Genomic DNA, 23541 nt, shown 5'->3' with positions numbered 1-23541 from the left:
AAAATGATGATGCTCTGAACTAGAGCAATAACAGTGCTTCTGATGGTGATGACACGATATTATAGTTTTTTTTAAGAATATAAACTTTATTTCTCAACATAAGCTCCATTGAGTTCAAGGAACTTTTGTTATCAATGATACCAGCCATGTAGTGTACCCTAAAGAACAGAGGGTCTGGTGAATTTAACCATGTCAATTCAGTCTTTTTTACATTATTAACTGAAGAAAAATGAGTGCCCTTTACAATGTTTTAAAAGATTGATATCATAGTTCTTTTTTTTGTTTGTTTTTTTGAGACAGAGTCTCAAGCTGTCGCTCTGGGTAGAGTGCTATAGTGTCACAGCTCACAGCAACCTCAAAACTCTTGGGCTAAAGAGATTCTCTTGCCTCAGCCTCCCAAGTAGCTGGGACTACAGGTGCCCACCACAACACCTGGCTATTTTTTGTTTCAGTTGTCATTGTTGGTTAGCTGGCCCAGGCTGGGTTCGAACCCACCAACTTTGGAGTATGTGGCTGGCGCCATAACCACTGTGCTATGGGTGCTGAGCTGATGTCATAGTTCTAATCACTAATAAGAGCTAACAGGTAAGGGAGCACTGAACTATTTCCCAGGCACCGTTCTGAGCACCTTGGTTTGCTCCAGGAGGTCACTCAGGTTAACTCATTTAATCCCCTGACAACCCAAAAACAGAAATTTATTTCTCCCACAATATAGAAGAAGAAATCAAGATCTATGGAGAATGAGTGACTTGCTGGGTGCGGCAGCTCACACCTGTGATCCTAGCACTCTGGGTGGCTGGGTGGATTGCTATACCAGCCTGAACAAGAGAGAGATCCCATCTCTAAAAAAAAAAATAGCTGGGCATTGTGCCAGGCACCTGCCGTCCCAGCTACTTGGGAGGCTGAAGGAAGAGGATCACGTGAACCTGAGACTATGAGGTTGATGTGAGCTGTGATGCCACAGCACTCTACCCAGGGTGACACACTGAAAAAGACTCTTTCTCAAAAAAAAAGAACAAATAACTTGCTCAAGGTCACAGACTAGGCTGCTGCTGCCCCTGAGATTCAAACCTAAGCATCCTGATGCCAGACTCAAGGCTCTTGACTATGTTTTTTCTTTTTCTTTTTACCAAGGTTGCAGGGTTGCAAAGAAGACAAGAGTTGAGTTGTCTGGATGGCAGAATGCGTAGAATTTAGACTCCAGGGATGGGAGGGAGTAGGTGAGGATAGGGAGGTCTGTCTAGCCCATGCTGACCCCTGCCTTTGAACACGTTTGCAGGTTGCTGCAAACCCTCTGGGACCCACAGTAGACCACACGGAGCTTTCTCCAAGGAGCTCAAGGCTAAGGCCTGGAGGGTCTGCTGTTTTTCAATGTCTGTATTGATCAATTCAAACACATGTTTCTAGTCACATGTTGCTTATCACATCCTCCCAGATTTGAGGTAGTTAGTTGCGTTTGCTCCCATGGCTCTCCTTGTCAAGCCTGAGCTGTTTGGTGGTTTTGTAGATTCCCTGAGATCTCTACCTTGCCAATAACTTCTCCTTTGATTGGAGCCAGATTTGATGTTTAACTAGAACTCCAAACATAGATACCATAAGATACACCACCAAGGAGAAGGGAGGGGATAATATCTCCAGCACTCAGTACCCAACCCTAACCCCCTAAATTGGGTGGCTACCAGTGTCGATCAGATTGCAGACTTACACAGGGCCAGGCAGGTCTGTGGAGTGTGCACAAACAAACGGTTCCGAAGGGGTGGCTTTCTGCACTGCCAGAGAGGTCAGTCCGCCACCCGGCAATTATACTGCTGGCAGATTGTAAATACACATTTGCAAATGCTTCTGTAATTGTTCGGAAATGGTTCAGGCCTGTTCATGCAGGGCTGGTTATAGAATGTTAATGGAAAAGCTTACCCAACATCTGCTTTCGGGGTTGGAGCCAGATTTGTGCCATTTAAACATGTATGGGTAGGAAGCTGTGGATTGGGTATTAGCCTCTGCCAGCCCTCAGAAAAGAAAAACTAAGCAGCGATGGACGGTTGCCTGGCTGATTGACAGGTGGAGTGCGGGCATCCCATTTTCAGCCCTAACAAAGTCTTATTAAAAATGGTTTGGCTTTCCAAAAATCTAAGAACGCTCAGTAAGATGTGAAATTGCCATCACAGAATTGCAGTTATGTTGCTCACTTGCTGGCCTCTCTGACCTTGTGCAGAATGATTTGTACCGTAAGTAAACAAAGAAACTCCTGCTAAATCTCAAGCATGATATTGAGATGCCTTGAGATGTAAGAAGCAGCAGATCTCGAGGCATGCTATTTGGAATGTCTTTTTGTCTTTTGATTTGCGGCTCCTGCTTGTAATCCTTGTCTTTCTGCCTTCATCATCTTGAGACATATGTCAGTATCCCTGCCAGCTGGTAGGTAGGTGAGCCTATCACAGTCCTCAAGTTCAGCTGCTGTGGATGACAACTGCCAAACCCCACCACCACCCAAGGGCATCCTGTGTATGTCCGAGGACCCACATGGAAATTGTCAGGTTATCCTGAATTCTGTTGCAACACCTCAAGTTTGTGTGAACATTCATCCAGACATTTTCAAATGTTATATCATGTTAGGGTTACAGCCTGCTATAGAAACGTGACCCTAAATTACAGCGGCAGAGAGGTAACAGAATATTATTCTTTGTTGATGTAATGGTTCCAAGAAAACAGCCAAAGCCACTTTGCTCCAGTCATTCAGAGATCCCCAGGCAGGAGGGTCACTTTGCTCCAGTCATTCAGAGATCCCCAGGCAGGAGGGTCACTTTGCTCCAGTCATTCAGAGATCCCCAGGCAGGAGGGTCACTTTGCTCCAGTCATTCAGAGATCCCCAGGCAGGAGGGTCACTTTGCTCCAGTCATTCAGAGATCCCCAGGCAGGAGGGTCACTTTGCTCCAGTCATTCAGAGATCCCCAGGCAGGAGGGTCACTTTGCTCCAGTCATTCAGAGATCCCCAGGCAGGAGGGTCACTTTGCTCCAGTCATTCAGAGATCCAAGCTCTTGGATGGTTTTACCATTCCCCCAGGAATTGTGCTTATGTTTCGGGTCAGGCCTGGGTTGCAGAAAAGTCCATGTTACCATTCATGGACAGGGGAACAAGAAGGACCCAGGGACACTGGCTTGTTGCTTCTGTTGGAGATGATGTGCACAGTCATCTCCACCAAAGTCTTGGTGAACGCCCTTGCTCAGTGGCCTACACTAAGCCTCACAGTCACATTTAATGGTAGAGTTTCCTGGGTAATGCTGATTTCTCCTGCAGAGCCCCAGCCCCAGCTCGGACTCTCCTGCCATAGAAAATGCGGGGGTTGGTTTGGTTTAGCTGTCTGGCCAGAAGCTTCTGTTATAGGTAACAACAGATAGATAAATATATTTCTTCTTAAACATAAGTGGCACACGGTCAATCATATATTCAACAAATATTTATCAAGCGCCTACTCTGTGCTATATACTCTCTTTTTTTATTATGTCATTTGTACATAGATCATAAATACATTTACGCCATTATGGGATTTGATGTCTTGATTATATTTGGGGGGTACAAATATTTTAGGTTACCTCTTTTGTACTGCTTGAGTCCTAGCTAGAGGTGTGCCTGTCACTCAAATAGTGTTCATTGTACCCAGCAGGTGGGGTTTTGGCTCCTCCCCTCCTCCCGCCTCCCCCCTGGTTGATTTCCACTGAGAAGAAAAATATGATAGAGTATTGTGGTTGATATTAGGCAATACCAAATACACAGTTTTCCACTTTTGAAAGAGTTTTACTCTTGTAGACATTAGAAGACTATGGAAAAAAAGGCAAGGCTTTTTACCTTCATATTGCAGGAAAAATAGTCATACTGTTAAACTCCAACAGCTGACTGACATTATTATTCTATGGATAGTTCTTGGACAGGTCTTAGGATCTTGGTCTCATAAATCATAACTTGCTCATAGATTTATGAACCTTTAGGAATAATTCTTCAGAGGATGACATTAGGTCATTGAGGTTAAATTCAACCTCGAATGTGGGCTTTTCCTCCAACACAATTAAGGCGACCAACACGGCAAATTTTGCGGTGATTCCCTTGATTTGGTAAGTTGCACCATCTTCAGGGTTCACATACTCAAAGCAGTGAGTAAGCAAACTGTGACCATAAAAGTTGAAGTAATTTTGACGGTAGACATGCGGGTGCAGGAAATAATCCAGTGACACCAGGAACACTTGCTTGACTTCATCAGGGTTAGGCTGGGCCTGGAAGTTGTGATCTATAAAACCCACAACTGGGGTTACCAATGAGTATTTCTAAAAAGTAAAACACAAAATACAGAAATTGAGAGGTGAAGAATATTATTTCAAATGCAAAAATTATGCCACGTCCACATAAGCTAAGAAAATATGCCAATCTGCTAAAGTGGTCAATTACAGAAGGAGGGTAAGGGAAGGGGGACAAATTTGCGTCCCCTGTAAAAGCTCTACCCCAGGGGGGCATCTATGAGATGGCTCTGAAGACGCTATCCTCTGTGAATATAGCCCAGTGAAATCTTTTGGAATGGCAATTTGGCAATATTATAAAAACACAGTCCCTTTGATTTAAGAATTACACTTGTGCGAGTCTATTTGCATGATAAATCTCTACCAGTAAAAGACACAAGTGTAAAGCTGGAGCATTGTTTGTGACAGCCCAAAACACTAAAGTTATCACTCTTCAGTTGGTGAACAGTTGAGTCAGATAAATGATGGTTCTAGCCCCCAAATGGGATACTATGCATCCCTTAAAAAGAACGGGATAGATACCTTTCCTCTTAGCAAAGACAAGGATGTCCTAGCAACAGAAAAGTAAAGTGACACAATATTAATTGTGGCATATTCCGACCTACAGGAAAATATAAATAAAATTGTTTTCTCATATGTAATATAATTATATCTGAACTATTTTGTGTAAGTTTATATTATATGGGAGAGGGATTTCTAGATACGACCACAACTGTTCTGCAAATGAGCATGGGTGTCACCAAATGAAAGCCCCTTCTGCTGTACGGGGATTCTGAAGGGGGGGTCTGTGGCTCAGTATAAGAGCTGATAAGGATTGCACAGCCTTGACTTAGAAAAATGGGAAGAATCTGGAGTTCCTGAAGCATCCCAAGAGAAAGTGGGTGGGAAAAGCCAGAGGTAGGTCTGCAGGGAGGTTGGGACAGACAGAAGGTGGAACAGGGCTGCAGGAAATTCTCAGAGGAGAGACAGCCAAAGTGTGTATGGGAACAGAGATGACTCAGCCATTAACCAAACTAACAGTGAAAGTCAACATCTGGATGGGGAGACAATAGGGACACAGCCTTTAGATGTCCTTGGGTCAAGACCTGGGGTTATAAGTTACCCGAGGGCACAGGCAGTATGCCACCAGCACCTAACCCCATACCTGGCTTCTCCTCCTCTGGGGTCCTGGGGTTTCCAGAGCCAACTGACGGGAGGACTCTGATCCAAGGGATTTTCTTTAGGAAGTGCTCCCAGGAGAAAGCCAGGACAGGAGGGAGGAAGGAGGGCTGGTTTGGGAAGACAGCCGGCCAACGGGTGGTGGGGTCTTCTGGAATGTAAACGGCTCCTAGAGGTTTATCCCAGATAAAGAATCAAGAGCCGGACCTTCACATTCCCTGGCCTCAGTCAGTCCCCTGTTAAGGACTGCCCAGCACCAGGCCCTCACGGCTCTTTGTTCAAGAGATACTGCAAGACAGGGTGGCTCCAGCAGTGCAGGGGAGCCAGTCTTCAGAAAAAGTTGCAAGGGTGAGCTCTCAGAAACACAGAGGCGGCAGGAGGGATAGGAAGGGCCTTGGAAAAGGCCTGGACTTGGATCTCAGTAAATACTTTTGGTTGCTAGTATCGAATAGTGACCACACCTCTGGGCACAGGCAGCTAGTCTAATACCTAGTACCAGCCCCCTCATATTGATTCCTCACAAAGATCTGACTTCAGAGAAGCTTTCAGAAGTACAGTTAGAGATACGAAGAAGCTTGCCCAAGGTCACGCCCAGTTCATAATTGGCAGAGACCAGGATTTGACCTTAGCCTGCTGCTTACGCTCGAGAGTCCAGTGCTTCAGTGCTATGAAGACGTGGATGTCACTTTATCTCAAAGAGAATGATGTGCCAGCCTTGTGTGAGGACCCAGCTGCATCTCAGATTTAGTCATCTCCCCAGGGCGGAGCTAGGGACCCATCTCTTATTGTAAAGCCCAAACTGTGGGACAAGTGTGCACACTGAGACTTAGCGGGGCCTGTTCTGGCCCATGAAATTGCATGTCAGAATCTGAGGGAATTGGTGGAGAAAAAAATCAGAGTCAGTAGGGAGACAATGGCTTGAGACTGATGTTTTGGATAAGAAGCCAGGCATATTCAACATGGTTCAAACTTAGAAAGCTAAGGGAAGACTTGGAAATTTGTGGATGAAGCATCATTTTTAGACACATGGTTTCTAAAAACACAGGTGTCTGTCTGTCTTGGAAGGTACAAAGATGTTCTAGGGCCAAGAAAACTCTGAATTTTGCCTGTTTTCTGAGTTGGAATCCCGTGGAGCCAGCTGCTTCTGTGGGCCTAGGGGGAAGGCAGGTTTCAGGGCTTCTGGAATTAGCTACATGCTATTAGAAACCTTCCCAGGGGGCGGCGCCTGTGGCTCAGTGAGTAGGGCGCCGGCCCCATATACCGAGGGTGGCGGGTTCAAACCAGCCCTGGCCAAACTGCAACCAAAAAATAGCCGGGCGTTGTGGCGGGCGCCTGTAGTCCCAGCTGCTCGGGAGACTGAGGCAAGAGAATCGCTTAAGCCCAGGAGTTGGAGGTTGCTGTGAGCTGTGTGAGGCCACGGCACTCTACCGAGGGCCATAAAGTGAGACTCTGTCTCTACAAAAAAAAAGAAAAAAAGAGAAAAAAGAAGAAAAAAAAAGAGAGGAAAAAAAAAAAGAAACGTTCCCAGGAAGTTAGGGTACACCGCGGACACGTACTGAAACATTACAGGGGTTGAGGCTCGGAGGTGGCAAAGTGAAGGAAAGTGAGGGAACGCAAACGTATGGGTCGTGATCCAGGAAAAAGGAGAAATTGCTCCAGAGTACCTTCAAGTACGTAAATGTGTGACAAGCACACAACAGGGGTGGGGGGTTATGGGTCACAGCCTGCCTGGGAGGGTTAGTGAAGGGGGTGCAGGAAGAGCCAGTAACATCCCCCTACATGCAACACCCCCAAACATCTCCAGACATTATCAAAAGTCCCCCAGCAGGGGCAAAAATCACAGTAGGTTAAATACCACGCAGATTAGATTATGCTTACAAGTGTTCGCTAAACGGCACTTTTGTGATCCATTTAAAAAAGCAGGTATCTAGCTGGGCAACCATAGCTCCGTGGTTAGGGTGCCGGCCACATACATACTCTAGGGCTGGTGGTTTCGAATCTGGCCTGGGGCTGCTAAACAACAACAAAAAATAGCCAGGCATTGTGGTGGCCACCTGTAGTCCCAGCTACTAGGGAAGCTGAAGCAAGAGAATCGCTCAAGTTGAAGAGTTTGAGGTTGCTCTGAGCTATGATGCCACAGCACTCTACTGGTGACAAACTGAGACTCTGTCTCAATAAAAAAAAGAAATAATAATAAAAATAAAAAAATAGGAATCCAATGTACTTAATTCTAATATGAAGGCAGTAGATGAGCTAAGGCAAGGGGTGGGATAGGAGAATGAGGCAGCGGGGAGAGGGGAGGAAGGAGGTGGATGGGGGGTCATCACGGGGTATGGCACACCTCTTGGGAGCAGGACACAATTATAAGAGGGACTTTATCTAACAAATGCAATTGGTGTAATTCTTTTACCCTCAATGAATCCCAAACAATTAAAAAAAAAGGAAAAAAATAATGAGCAAGGGCCCAAACCAAAACAACCCTCCTTAGCACTCTCAGCACAGAATACTTCTGTTCAGACTGGGTGCAGTGGCTCACACCTGTAATCCTAGTACTCTGAGAGGCTGAGGTGGGTGGATTGCTTGAGCTCACAAGTTCGAGACCAGCCTGAGCAAAAGCAAGACCCCATCTCTACTAAAACTAGAAAAACTGAGGCAAAAGAATTGCTTAAGCCCAAGAGTTGGAGGTTGCTGTGAGCTGTGATGCCACGGCATTCTACCCAGGGCAACAGCTTGAGACTCTGTCTCAAAAAAATAAATCAACAGAAAGCCTCTGTTCATTCTAATTTCACGATACTGTCATTTTAGAAATCTCCTGCTCCAGGAGTATCTGGCCCCCATGACTGCTGCTGTAAGACCCAGCACTTCCCTGTGAGTGCTGCTGTAATTCTATCCATGTACCTGCAAAATTCAGTGGCTCCCAGGAACATTGGAAATGGAGTCAGTCTTGCTTTGGAAACTTGTAAACAGTATAGCTCAATTTGTTAATAAGAATTCTAACAGAAACCCTTCAAACGTGCTGGAGACTGGCAGCAATCAAAGAAAAAGAGTTCCCATTAGAAAACATAATGGAAGAAGTAATTGACATGTTTCTTAGGTCATCCTTTCTCCCCCCTCCCCCATACACATACACTTTGTAATCATTTACCCAGTGGCTAATAGCTTCTTCCATACTAAATCTCTCCAAGTCCTGATCTTTCTATTTTGAAAGTGGACCCAATTAAGACAGATGTTGTCTCAGCATCACTGATCTTCATGACACCAAGACTTTAAGCCGAATGGAACATAGAGGACAATCTCATCTCCTGGCTTTCTGATGGTTAGGCATCCGTGGGGCTGATCTTTTAAGATGAAAATGCACCTGCAAGCCCCTTTTATAAAACATAAAAAGTTGATGCCTGTCTCTGACACTACCTGGTATTCACACTATGATCCCAGGTCAACCACGAGAATCATATCACACCAAAACACACTGGGGTCCCTGACGACTTCCTCTCAGTGCCATCAGTCACGAGAATAAGGGAGTCTGAGGAGGGTCACAGACCAGCACAGTAAGGGGACACAACAAACACCCACAGCCCGGTGTCTCGGAAGAGAGCCGGGTTAAAGGGCGGACATGAGTTAGTAAAAGGCAAACAAAGCATGGTTATCTAGTTAATACTAAAATACTAACATTGCTTTTTTAGGTTTGACAGAGTCTTATTCTGTTCCCTTGGGTAGAGTGCCATGGTGCCATAGCTCACAGCAACCTCAAAATTCTGGGGCTCAAGCAATTTTTTGCCTCCCAAGTAGCTGGGACTACAGGCACCTGCCACAACAGCCAGCTCGTTTTTTCTATTTTGAGTAGAGACAAAGTCTCATTCTTGCTCAAGCTGGTCTCAAACTCCTGAGCCTAAGCAATCCATCCTCCTCAGTCTCCCAGAATTCTGAGATTACAGGCGTGAGCCACGGCACCCGGCCAGACTGGCCCATATGGGTGGCCAGTGTGCCATGGTGAAGTATGTGGATCAGAAGGGAAACTGGGTATGGGATATAAGAGAACTCTACACTATCTCTGCAACTTTTCCATGAATCTATAAGTATTCTAAAATTGAGATGAAAGGTTTCAATAAAATGTTTATGTTGATGAATTAATGCTCTTATCCAAATTCAAGTTTACAATATTTACTCCTTCTAAAGTCAATTAGTACAACAGTGAGGTTGTTTGGTGAATTTATAGGAAATAAGATCAGGCTGTATCGGCTCCATCATTCAACTTTTTTTTTTTTTTTTGTAGAGACAGAGTCTCACTTTATGGCCCTTGGTAGAGTGCCATGGCCTCACACGGCTCACAGCAACCTCCAACTCCTGGGCTTAAGCGATTCTCTTGCCTCAGCCTCCCGAGTAGCTGGGACTACAGGTGCCCGCCACAACCCCCGGCTATATTTTGGTTGCAGTTTGGCTGAGGCCGGGTTTGAACCCGCCACCATCGGTATATGGGGCCGGCGCCTTACCGACTAAGCCACAGGCACCGCCCCATCATTCAATTTTTAAAAATATATGTTTAGATATGTTTTAATGTATACTATCAAGGAAAGACTGATTCAAAAGAAATGCAGTTATAGGAGTAGCTTTTAAAGAGCTTAGCGATTTCAGGGTACTGCTCAATTAACGTGTTACAGAGAAGATTTATTTCATGGCGTATATACAAGAATGGGTGTCTTTAAGGCAAAAGTAATGCCTTAGTGGTTTCTAATAGGCTAAAATTTGGCACACAGCCCAGTGGAATATGTGTTTTTTCAACTTACCTCTCAAAAATCAATATATACTGCAGAAAAGTAAATGTGCAATAGGAATTTTAATGAAATAATTCGGAAACATTGTTAGGGTTCCACAGCACCCAGTTTGAAAGCCACTGATGGAGTTCAGCCCTTTTGTTTTTGGGTGGGGACAGCGGGACCCAGGCGGGCAGAGGGGCAGGCCCACAGCCACTTAGCCCATGGACAGGAACCTGGACAGCAGAACTCAGTCTCCTGACTTTAGGTGTGGTGCTTCTGGGGTCAGGTTTGGTCTGGAGAAATGTAGAATCTGGGGCCTGAGCACAGCAGATCTCAGCGGGGCTCACGAAAGGAAACGCTTACCTCATACACACATGGCACCAGGCGGCAGACGACCTCCACTTGCTCAGGACGCAGCCCCACCTCCTCCTGAGCTTCCCGGAGAGCCGTGGCGATGTCATCCTCGTCTGTTGGTTCACACTTTCCTCCGGGGAAGCAAACTTCTCCAGGCGACCTTCTTAGCTGGGCATTGAAAGAACAGAGCTACGATGGGTGATTCCAATTTGGGAGCTAGTCATTCATTTGATAAATATTTACGGAACTTCTATTTTGTGCACAAGATCATCCCTATACTGGTGGTGATGAGTGGTGAACAAAACCAAAAAAAAAGAACTTCAAGAAGTTTCCACCATCCTTGTTTTTTTCTATTTATACCCCAAACATACCACATACACACAGATGGACATTGATAAGGAAAAAAAGCTGAAAACATAATGTAAGAGGCAGTATCATCAACAGATATCTTCTGTTGAGCTTTTTTTTTTTTAATTATTTTGAAGACAGAGTCTCACTTTGCTACCCTTAGTAGAGTGCTGTTGCATCATAGCTCACAGCAACCTCAAACTCTTGGGCTTTAGCAATTCTCTTGCCTCAGCCTCCCAAGTAGCTGGGACTACAGGCGTCTGCCACAATGCCCGGCTAGTTTTTAGAGATGGGGGTCTCGCAAGTGCTCGGGCTGGTCTTGAATCTGTGAGCTCAGGCAATCCACCCTCCTCGGCCTCCCAGAGTGCTGGGATCACAGGCATGAGCCACCATGCCTGGCCTTGTTGGTGCTTATCACATTCTAGGCACTCAGTTTCACCAGGATTTTTCTTACTGAGTCTTCAGAACAGTTCTATGAGCTTCTGTTTTTTTAAGTATTTTTTTTAAATTATTTATTGTTATTTTTTTTCAATGAGATGAAATTCACATACCATAAAATTAATCATTTTAAAGTGAAAAATTCAGTGGGCATTTAATATTCACAATGTCCTACAACCATGCCTGCTGTTTGGTTCTGGAATGTTTTCATGAACCCCAAAAGGAAACCTCACGCCCATTTAATAGCCATTCCCTAACCTCCTGCCACCCCAACTTTTTGTCCACATGGATTTACCTAGTCTGGATTTTTCTAACCAGCTTCTCTGCCTCAATGTACTGTTTTTTGTTTCTTATATGTTGTATCATAGATCGGTACTTCATTTTTTATGGCTGAATAGTTTCCCATTATATGTACAGATCATAATTTGTTTGCCTATCTGTTGAGGGATGTATAAGCTACTATTATATGATTGTTATTTCCACTTTCAGACAAGGGAACAAAGGCTTAAAGAGGTTAAATATCCTGACCAAATTCACACAGTGACCTGGAATAGAAACCAGTGTTAATTCTACAGCCAGTATTCTTAACCTATACAACATATATTTATCATAAGTTTACTAAAATACAGAAAATATGGGCAATGGAACCATTTGCACCCACCTGTGTCAACATCTCCATTTCTCTTTGAAAACAGGAACAGGGGACTCTCTCTTCCACCTGTGTGCCTGACTCCATCCTTTCCTGACTTTAGAAGAACGGATAGTGTCTCCACTTTTAGTATCCTCAATATTACCCCCTTTCTTATCTCTGTCTCTAAAACAGTTTTTCTCCTATCTCAGCGAGGGTTAGAGCGGTCCAAACCCTCCCCCTTTTCTCTTCTGTAGGACCAAACATCTCAGCAAACTGACCTCAATTTCTTTTTTGCTCACTCCTGCCTCCTACCCACCATCCTCTCTCTACTGAACTGTCCAGGAGAACTCAGGCTCAGCAAGAGTCCTGGGTCTGCCTCCTGCCAGCTGAACTGCTCAGAGCTGCAAAGAGTTTCCGTGAGCTATGGCTAAAGCACACAAGGTACAGGGCCTGGCCCGTATTAAATATTTAACAGTGAGAACTCATAAAGTCAGTTCTTGATGTTTAGAAGCTAAATCAAGAGGTCGTGTGGCATTTTTAACACCTGAGCCAATACATCTAGATACCTGCCAAGGTCTGAATGTTTGTCCCTCCCAAATCGATCTGTTGAAATCCTCCCTCTTAATGTAATGGTATTAGGAGGGAGGCCTCTGGGGGGAGTAATTAGATCACAGGTGTGGAACCCTCATCAATGAGATCAGTGACCGTATAAAAGAGGCCTGAGAGAGATACAGCTTCTCCCCTCTGCTCTCTGAGGACCCAGTAAAGAGATGGCCATCTGTGGACTAGGAAGTGGGCCCTCACCAGACACCAGTTCCGCCAGCACCGTGATCTTGGACTTCCCAGCCTCCAGAACTGTGAGAAATCAATTTCTGTTGTGTCTGAGCCACCCAGCCTAAGGTGTTTTGTTACACACCTTGAAAAGACCAAGGCAATGTAGCATGAATTTTTTGGTATGCTATAGTTTAAAGCCCCAGTTGGGCAAGGATTTAAAAAATAAATAAATAAATAAATAAATAAAACATCGTAAAGTTCTTCTCTGCTGATAAATCAAGAACATTGCAGGAATTGCTATCACAGATCCATCCTCAGACATCTTTACATCACTTACAGGGATGAGAGCAGGGAACAGGAAGGTTGATGGACATGTTTCCACTGTCACAAACACTCACTCCACCCACTGCAAATGGGTCTGATAAAGTGCCTGAGAGACACACCTAATGTTACAGCCCCTCTAGAAAAGTGCTTTATTGTTAGCACATTCAACTCCATGGCAGCCACTGACAGAGGCACCTCCAAGGATTCATTAGGCTTGACAGAAATACAGACCTGATTTAATGACTGTTTTAAATGTACAGTCATGTACCACTTAACAACAAGTCTATGTTCTGAGAAATATGTCATTAGGCAATTTTGTCCTTGTGCAAACATCATAGAGTGTACTTTCATGAAGCTAGATCATACAGCCTGCAGAGGGCCTGGGCTCTGCAGTATAGCCTCTTGCCCATTGGTTGTAAACCTATAGAGCACATCTTTGTCTTAAAAACTCTGGGTGACACTAACACAGTGGCAAGTATTTGCATACCTAAACACAGAAAAGGTATAGTAAAAATAGGATATAAAATATAAGACTTTATAACACAGGCCAGGCATATCCCTTTAGCTCAGGAGTTCAAGGTCTGCCTGAGAAACAGAGAGACCCTGTCTCTAAAAAAAATAGCCAGGCGTTGTGGGGTGCACCTGTAGTCCTGGCTACTTGGGAGGCTGAGGCAAGATCACTTGAGCCCAGGAGTTTGAGGTTGCTGTGAGCTAGGACGCCAACAATACTCCACTGGGGGTGACAAAGTGAGGCTCTGTCTCAGAGAAAAAGAAAAAAAAAAAAAACTTTATAACACTTGGGCTCCATTAAAATTGTAAAACCTTTTTCTTTCTTCAATAATAACCTCAACTTGTAACATTTTTAGTTTATAAACTTTTTAAGTTTTTAAAACTTTTTAAACTCTATTGTAATCACATTTAGCTTAAAGACAAATACATTGTACAGATGTACAAAAAGACTTTTTCTTTGTATACTGATTCTGTAAGAATTTTTCTTTTCTCTTTTTTTTTTTACTTTTTAAACTCTGTTAAAAATGAAGATACAACACACACATGTTAGGCTAGGCAGGAGTCTCAAATCACTATCTTCCAGTCCACTTTTTGTCCTACCAGAAGGTCTTCAAGGGCACTAACAGGCATGGAGCTGTCACCTCCTGTCATAACACTGCCTTCTTCTGGAATACATCCTAAGTGACCTGGCTGAGACTCTTTTAGAGCTAACTTTAAAATACATATGTGTATTTTAGGCTAGGCGCCTGTAGCCCAGTGGTTATGGTGCCAGCCACATGCACCAAAGCTGGCAGGTTCGAGCCTAGCCTGGGCCTGCTAAACAACAATGACAACTGCAACAACAACAAAAAAATAGCCGGGTGTTGTGGCAGGTGCTTGTAGTCCCAGCTACTTGGGAGGCTGAGGCAAGAGAATTGCTTAAGTCCAACAGTTTGAGGTTGTAGTGAGCTGTGATATCATAGCACTCTACCAAGGGCTACATAGTGAGACCCTGTCTCAAAAAAAAAAAAAAAATATATATATATGTGTGTATTATATGCTATACATATTGTGTATATTTTATATATCATTGTAATACATATTATATGTATGTGGAGTATGCTCTACAATAATGATTAAAAAGTATAGTAAATACATAAACCAGGAACAGTCATTTATTATCATTGCCAAGTATTGTGTAAGATACATAATTGTGTGTCGACTACTTTTATATGACTGGCAGCTTAGCAGGTCTGTTTGCAGTAGCATCCTCGCCATAAACATGTGGGTAATATATTGCTCTGTGACGTTATGATGGCTACAGTTTTACTAGGCAATAAGAATATTTGGCTCCCTCATAATCTTGTGGTACCACTGTCATAGATGCGGTACATCATTGACCAAAACACTGTTATGTGGCACGTGACTGTATTTTGAAAGCTTTTCAAAAAGACCTCAGGGCATACCAATCCAAGTTGCCTTGTACACGGATCCGATTATAGGGAATAGGACTGGGGCAAGGCCATTTGGGATTAGCGAGTACTCTTAGGAAAATGCTGTGCTTGATCAGAGAAATGATTTTTTTGAGTAGGACTTCAAAAGTATGGGTGACAAAAACTAAACTAAACAAATGGGATCACATCAAACTGAAAAGCTTGTGCACGGCCAAGGGAACAATGAACAGAGGGAAGAGACAGTTGGACAATCTACAGGATGGGGGATTATTTGCAAACCATGCATCTGATAAGAGGTTAATAAAATAGATGAAGAACTCAATAGCAAAAGAAAAATAACCCAATTAAAAAATGGGCAAGGAACCCAAATAAATATTTCTCAAAAGAAGATATACAATTGGCCAAACAGGTATATGAAAAATTGTTTAATATCACTAGTCATCAGCTAAATGCAAATCAAAACCACAATGGGATATCACCTTATACCTATTAGAATGGCCATTATCAAAAAGACAGAAGATAAGTGTTATATATGAAAGATGGGGAGAAAGGGAACCCTTGCCCATTGCCAGTGGGAACGTACGTTGTACTACCATTGTGGAAGACAGCATGGAGGCTCCTCAAAAAATTAAAGATGGAGCTACCATATAGTCCACCAATCCCACTACTGGGTATATATATCCAAAGGTATGAAATCACTGTATCAAAGAGATATCTGCACATCCATGTTTATTGCGGCGTTATTCATAGCCATGATATGGAACCAACCTAAGTCCATCAATAAATGAATAACCAAAATGTGATGTATACACACCATGGAATACTATTCAGCCATGAAAAGGTCATCCTAGTGTTTGTGACAATCTGGATGAACCTGAAGGAAATGATGGAAGTGAAATAAACCAGGCAAAGAAAGACAAAGTCCATGTTATCTCACTCATACAGGTCGTATAAAAAAGTTGATCTCCTAGAAGTAGGGAGAAGAATGGTGGCTGCCAGTGGGTTGGGGAGATGTTCATTGGAAAATACGAAATTTCAGATGTGAGAAGTAAATTCAAGACATCTGTTATAGGACATGGCAGCTATCATTAACAACACGTTATGTTCTTTAAAAATGCTGAGTGAATGTAAAGTGTTCTCACCACAAAAATAACTTTGTGGCTGGGTGCTATGGCTCATGCCTGTAATCTTAGCACGCTGGGAGGTCGAGGTGGGAGGATCTGAACAAAGCAAGACTCCATCTCTACTGAGGATTAGAAAAATTAGCCAGGTGTGGTGGTGGATGCCTGTAGTTCCATGTACTTAGGGGGCTGAGGCAGGAGGATCACTTGGGCCCAGGAGTTTGAGGTTGCTAGGAACTAGGCTGAGTCCATGGCCCTCTAGTCCATATGACTAAGTGAGACTCTGTCTCAAAAAACAAAAAAAGTCATGTTACTGTCATCCGTTTCCTTTTTGTATTTGGATAACCATGAAATTACTGCTTCCTCACTGTTCCTTGGAAATACCACAAACCTATGTGAGGTGGCTACACTCAGTCGCCCACAGTGACTATATACTTCAAAACATCATGTTACACATGATAAATATATACAATTTTATCTCTCCGGCTGGACATGGTGGCTCACACCTATAATCCCAGCATTCTGGGAGGCCACGGCGGGTGGATTGCCTGAGCTCAGAAGGTTGAGACCAGCCTGAGCAAGAGCGAGACCCTGTCTCTACTAAAAATAGAAAAACTGAGGCAAGAGATCGCTTTGAGCCCAAGAGTTGGAGGTTACTGTGAGCTATAATGACGCCATGGCACTCTACCCAAGGCAACAGCTTGAGACTCTGTCTCCCAAAAAAAAATTCTCTCTCAATATAAACTTTAAATAAATGCATAAAGAAGAAAAAAATTATACTATTTTGAAGAACACAGGCAAATTTCTAAAACTATCCACAAACTGTCAGCACTGCAAACAACCTATCTATATATAGAAGTTTTTGATTTATTTTTTGGTAAATAGTATAAATTTTTTATTAAATAAAACCTTATGAAATTCTACTCAGAAGCTAAATAAGGTTGCAGCCTCATTTCCTACGACTTCAGTTCTATGTCTTGTTCTTGAATTTTCTCTTGCTTATGTCAAGCGCCAGAGAACAGAGAGCTGGGGGTGGAGGGTTGGGTGGGGAAATGGGAGGATCCAGGGAGTGAGGGTTGAGGGAATAATGGTAATGCAAGGCAGTTCACTCCTGAAAGTCATAAAGCGGGTGGCTTTAAAGGGACAAAGGTCTGTGCCCACGTGTGTGCTGAAGTAGGGGCATTTGCCAGCTCTTTGTGGGCTCCGGGGCTCTGAGAGGAGCCCCTTAACCAAGGTGGACCTGGACAAGGAATAAATGAAAAAGTGTAATAGCCACCAGCATGCCGCATTTGCAGCACGCCAGCGCTCGTGACATCTTTTACTTTCAGAACACATCTTCTACTTTCAGTCCCATTTTAGGGATGAGAAAACTGAGACCCAGGGAGATTAAGAACTTTGATCCAACTTCAGAACTAGCAGGACAGCACACATTTAAGAGTGTTGTGCTGATACCTGGAGTCACCTTTCCCATCTCCTGGAAGGATATCTTCTCTGAGCCCCCTGCTTGTGTGAGGGTGGGGCAGAGATCCAGTTACGCCCCCAGGGGAACTTCTCACCCCACAGCCAGGGTTCACAGGCAGATTTAATTAAATACTTAACTTAAAAATGACCTCAATAATCAACAGGCAAATCTGTTATGGGAGGAAAAAAAAAAAAGACCAAAGACCCACTTGCTTGAGATTTTGGTCTTATCCAGATTTTCTACTTGTTTCTCTGATAATTCAAAGAATTGCATGTAAGTGCTTCTCCTGTGCTTAATGGCAGAGTAGGGAACACACTCTGGTCCTCTGGTTGCCAGTGAAATATCTCCCCTCGAATTTAAGTCATTGTGGCCTGGCCCAGACCAAAAAGGATATACACCAGTCTACTCCCAACTCCACAAAACTCCAGATGATTGATTCCTCACGTTTATCTTTATTTTTGCTACCAAAATACCTGCCATTATTTTGCTTTAAAAGCCATGTTATTATGATCCATTTTCTTTTTGTATTTGAAATGGAAATGAAATTACTGTTTCCCCAACTTTTCCTTGGAAATATCCCAAAAGCAAAGGCACGTAACTGTACTCAAGGGCACAGTGGTAAGCCAGAAACTCTATTCCCAGCCCACTCTCTAGCTGAAAGTGTTTACCTTAACACTGCAGGCTGTGTCTGCTGTTTGACACTAATGATGTCAGCTGGAACTTACCGAGTCTTTGCTTGCCAAGTGCCATGGTTGTTTCAGGTATTTTATATTTGTTACCCCATGAAATTCTCACAGCAGCTGAATGAAACAAATCCTAGTATTCTGTCCTCATTTTAGAAGTGAAGAGACTAAAGCACAGACAGGTTAAGTAATTAGGACAAAGCCACACAGTATTCAAGGTGGGCAGATAGCTTCAGGGACTAGGCTGTTAACGTCTATCCTCTAACAGGGGTGTCCAACCCGTGATCTGTGGGCCACACGCAGATTATGTGAGGACTATTTTGGTTATCTGTAGTGTTGAATATCACAAAAAGTATTCATGGACTTTTTTTTTTGTTCATCAACTGTCATGACTGTTTGCGTATTTAATTGTGGCCCAAGACAACTCTTCTTCCTATGTAAAGCAGAAAAGAAAAAGGGTTGCTCATGCATGTAATTCTAGCACTCTGGGAGGTCGAGGTGGGTGGATTGCCCTGAGCTCTCAGGTTCGAGAGCAGCCTGAGCAAGAGCAAGGTACTACTCCCTATAGTCCCAGCTACTCGGGAGGCTGAGACAAGAGAATCGCTTAAGCCCAAGAGTTTGAAGTTGCTGTGAGCTATGATGCCATGGCACCGAGGGTGACAAAGTGAGACTCTGTCTCAAAAAAAAAAACCAATATGGCGGTGCCCATAGCTCAGTGGGTAGGGCACCAGCCACATATACTGAGGGTGGTGGGTGTGAACCTAGCCCAGGCCAGCTAAACAACAATGACAACTACAACAAAAAATAGCTGGGCGTTGTGGTGGGCACAACGAGGGCGACATAGTGAGACTCTGTCTCAAAAAATATATATATATATATATTTTTTTTTTTTCAAATTTATATAGAAAAAGGGTTGAACACCCCGGGGAGTACTTTCACATTTTATCTGGGGTGAAATTATTCTAAAACAGTGGTTCTTGGTGAGGGAAATTTTGCATCCCTCATCCCTGCCAGAACATAGGCAGTGTCTATAGACATTAGTGATGGTTACAAAGGGGCGTGTGTGTGTGTGTGTGTGAGTGTGTGAGTGAGTGTACATGTGCTAACAGCATGTGGGGGCGTAGAGACTAGGGATGATGTTAAACACCCCACAATGCACAGAACAGCCTCCACAACAATGAATTATCCAGCCCAAATGCCAACAGCACCCATGTTAGGTGATCCTGATCTGAAAGCATTTTAAATTACCTGCTACCTAAATCCCCTTTCTTTCCAAAACCATCTTCACAAAACACATGTTATCCTGTGGCCTCCTGTAACCCTCCCACATCACAATTTTGAAAGTCCATTTGAGAAACGTGGCCTCAAAATGTGTGCAAGTGACTAAAGTGCACAAGATTTTCAAATCCCCTGAGATGTAATGGCAGAGGCCTTTTGTCCACCTACCTTTTCTGACCGGGCAGTGAGCAGCAAATGGAGTTTTCCTTCTTTAGCCAACAATGGTAAAAGAATGCAGTATTTGTTATATGACAAGTTGGAATATTTGCTCCCAATATCATGCTTCTTTAAGCGAACCTTAGCGTCCTCTCTCAAACTGTTTCTAAAATGGAAACAGACCAGACAGACATGTTGGTAAGCAGAGTGATGGTAAAAAGTGTCTAATCCTCCCTACATTTCTGTGTGGTTGTGTGTGGTTGGTCATTTCTGAGTGTCAGTGAGCTTTTTAGTAATAGTATCTAAATTACATGGTTGTTGGCAAGATGAAAATGAGGCAAATCGCTAAGCACAGAGTTTAGCACACAGGTTCACTTTGCAACATGAATAAAATTTTAAACTAAAATATGGTAAAATAAGCCAAGGGTGGTGGGTCACAGTTGTAATCCCAGCTACTCAAGAGACTGATGTGGGAGGATCACTTAAGGCAGGGAGTTTAAGACCTGCTGCTTTAAGACCAGCCTACACAACATGGCCAGAATTCGTCTTTTAAAAATAAGTGGGTCAAAGAGTAGGGCGCCGGCCCCATATACCAGAGGTGGCGGGTTCAAACCCAGCCCTGCCAAAAACTGCAAAACAAACAAACAAAAGAAAAAAAACAAGTGGTAAAATGTTTCTTCAATAATGCAGTATTTGAACTTTGCAATCCATAATTGTATTCAGACAAGATAGGTTTGTTCAAAGTCATTCTAAGGTTAGAATATTTCTCTTAACCTGGCCCTCCTTATGCCACGTTAGTGGCAAACTTTAGCAACAACAGAATTACCTGGAGGGCAAACACGCTGCTGGGCTCACTCCTACATTGTGACTCATTAACTTTGGAGTGGACTCATTAACTTTTGAGAATTTGCATTTACGTCAAACTTCCAGTGATGGTGTTACTGATGCTGTGGACTATGGAAACAAAATTTTTAGAACCATTTCCTAATACGATGCAAGTATTTGGATTTATAACCACAAATGGTGCCTTTTTCTTTTTTTTGTAGCGACAGAGTCTCACTTTATTGCCCTCGGTAGAGTGCCGTGGTGTCACGGCTCACAGCAACCTCCACCTCCTGGGCTTAGGTGATTCTCTTGCTTCAGCCTCCCGAGTAGCTGGGACTACAGGCACCCACCACAAAGCCCGCCTATTTTTTTCTTGCAGTTTGACCAGGGTCAGGTTTGAACCCACCACCCTCGGTAAATGGGGCCAGCACCCTACCCACTGAGCCACAGGCACTGCCCCATGGTGCCTTTTTCATGTGAAGTGAGTATTTTAGGGACTAAAGGATGGTTCCCCGTATGCAAATCAATAAGTGTAATTCACCACATAAACAGAATTAAAAAGCATATGATCATCCTCAACTGATGCAAAGAAAACATCTAATAAAATCCAGCATCCTTTCATGATAAAAACCATTAACAAACTAGGCATAGAAAAAGCATACCTCAAAATAATAAAAGCCCTGTATGACAAACCCACAGCTAATGTCATATGGAACGGTGAAAAGTTGAAAGCATTTCCCCTAAGAATTGGAACAAAAGACAAGTATGCCCCCTTTTACCACTGCTGTTCAACAAAGTTCTGGAAGTCCTAGCCAGAGTAGTAAGGCAGGGGAAGGAAATAAAGGGCATCCAAATTGGAAAAAAAAGGAAGTTTGGAAAAAAAAATTAAGTTTGCTAATGAGATGATCTGATGCCTAGACAACCCAGAAGACTCCTCCAAAAGACTAGATTTGATAAACAAATTCAGTAAAGTCTTAGGATACAAAATCAGTGTACAAAAATCTGTACAACATTTCTGTACATCAATAATGACCAAGGTGAGAACCAAATCAAGAACTCAATCCCATTTGCAATAGCTACAATAAAATGAAATAAAATACCTGGGAATGTATTTAACCCAGGAGGTGAAGTTATCTCTACAATGTGTTGATCCTTTTGACAGGTGTATTTTGTTGTTGGTTTGTATGAGTTGAATGGTGTCTGCCCCAACCTCCCCAAATTTATATCTACCCAGAATTTCAGAATGTGACTTTATTCAGAAATAGGATGTTTTCAGATGTAATTAGGATCTTGAGATGAAATTGCCCTGGATTTAGGTGACTCCCCAATCCCATGACTGGTGTCCTTGAAAGAGAGACACACAGGGTACAGAGCCATGTGAAGACAGAGGTTGGGGCAATGCTTCCAGAAGCCAAGCAGTACCAGAAGCCACCGCGAGCTGGAAGAGGCACAGAAAGATTGTCCCCCTAGAGCCTTCAGAGGGGGGGTGGCCCTGCTGACACCTTGATTTCACACTTCTAGCCTTCTGAACCACGAGAGAATACATTTCTACCTTCCTAAGCCACTCCGCTTGCAGTAGCCTTCAAAAACGAACAGTTTGATTTTACGTTTTAAGACATAAGGTAGTTTTGCATAGTGGGCCACATCAGATGTTTAAGACAGTCAAAATTGGTTTCAAAAGTGTATAGGAATAATTTCTGCGTTTCACTTCATCTGAGACATGCTTGAGTCTATTTACGAAGATTAAGTGATCCAGTTCCTATACTGTGGCTGGTACTCAATGAATGGCAACCCCTGTCATAAATTTTCCTATCTTTAGATGAGTGGTTATTTGTAGGAAACTTTTTTTTGGCCTCTTCCAATGTGGCAGAGTCACACTAGATCACTAGATGTGAATACTGGTGGCATGAGGGGAGCGGGTACCAGTGTCCATGCGATACACCCAGGAAACTGACGGGCCCAGAGTGCAGGTGGGATGGACGGTATCTTTTAAGAACAAGCCCCAAGAACCGACAAGAGGGGCCAGAAGAAGTAAAAGGCTGCAAAAACACGTATTCACGTTTTGAAGAGTGGGGTCCGCACACTCTTCCCATTTCATGACAGCCGGGAGGTGAGGACAGGATCACGTCTGGCTCAGAGAGATCCCCTAACTGACAGACAGACCCAAGGTCACACCTAGAAGCAGATGCCGGAACTTGAACCGGCGCTCCCAGCCCGGAGCTGCGCCACCAGCAGGGCTCCCGAGGTCCGACTGCGGAGCAGCAGCGCCTTGCGGAGAAGCGGAGAACTGGAGGGAAGCGAGAAGCGCTTTGGCCTCCGGGAAGGTTCAGAAACCCGCCTGTGCGTGCACGAGGTTGCCTACAACAAGCTGTTTCTGCTGCAGAAAGTCTGAGGCTCTACGTGCGGCCACAGGGGCGAGCGCACCGCGCAGGGGTCGCGGGACAGAGGGAGCCGCAAAATCAGGCCCGGCAGCAAGGCCTCGGCGGCCCCCGCTGCGATCAAGGCCGGACCAGGCCGGGCTCGGAGTGCCAGGGGCCGGGAAAGCTTTACCTGGCTGCCTCCTGGGGAAGACAGGGTTGCGACATAGTCGTGGGGGACTTTTGTTTCCTGTCAGCGACTCTCCGCAGGGTGCTGCGCCGGACGGACCTGCGCAGAACAGCACCGACCACGGGAGGCGGGGGCGGGGCGGGGCTTAAGGCCGGAGGCGGGCATGAGGGAGGGGCTTACGGTAGGAATCGGGGAGGGGCCTACGAGCAGAGGCGGGACCAGAGGCGGGGCGACGTAGCCGGGCCTAGGCTTCTTTACTGTACAAATTATGAGGCATTGTGAGATTTACAATTGTAAACGTGTTTTCTTTTCAGTGAAAATGGCCAGGTGTGGTGATTCACACCTGCAATCCTAGCACTCTGAGAGGCCAAGGCAGGAGGATGGCTTGTGTCCCTTGAGTTTGAGAACAGTTTGAGCAAGAGCCCAGACCTTGTCTTTACAAAAAATAGAAAAAGGAG

At 44.1% G+C, this 23541-nt stretch overlaps 1 protein-coding gene across 4 annotated transcripts; it reads right to left on the bottom strand.

The window, feature by feature from the left end:
• Positions 1 to 3480: 3480 nt before the first annotated feature.
• On the bottom strand, positions 3481 to 23214 carry NUDT7 (nudix hydrolase 7). 4 transcript variants are annotated; one of them, XM_053608815.1, is made up of 4 exons: positions 23087 to 23214; positions 19724 to 19877; positions 10563 to 10742; positions 3481 to 4317 (listed from the first exon to the last, which is right to left on the bottom strand). In XM_053608815.1, exons 1-4 carry the CDS (start codon positions 23119 to 23121, stop codon positions 3952 to 3954), a joined length of 735 nt encoding a protein of 244 aa, XP_053464790.1. In that variant the 5' UTR covers positions 23122 to 23214; the 3' UTR covers positions 3481 to 3951. The 4 variants fall into 4 exon arrangements, with proteins under 4 accessions (XP_053464790.1, XP_053464808.1, XP_053464781.1 ...); XM_053608833.1 differs by having other exon boundaries at positions 10563 to 10721; positions 23087 to 23136; XM_053608806.1 differs by lacking the exon at positions 23087 to 23214 and adding an exon at positions 20538 to 20599.
• Between the last annotated feature and the right edge of the window lie 327 nt (positions 23215 to 23541).

This window comes from Nycticebus coucang, chromosome 2 (genome assembly GCF_027406575.1).
Source record: "Nycticebus coucang isolate mNycCou1 chromosome 2, mNycCou1.pri, whole genome shotgun sequence".
NCBI classification, from domain to species: domain Eukaryota; kingdom Metazoa; phylum Chordata; class Mammalia; order Primates; family Lorisidae; genus Nycticebus; species Nycticebus coucang.
This window is presented reverse-complemented; position numbering and strand designations above follow the sequence as displayed.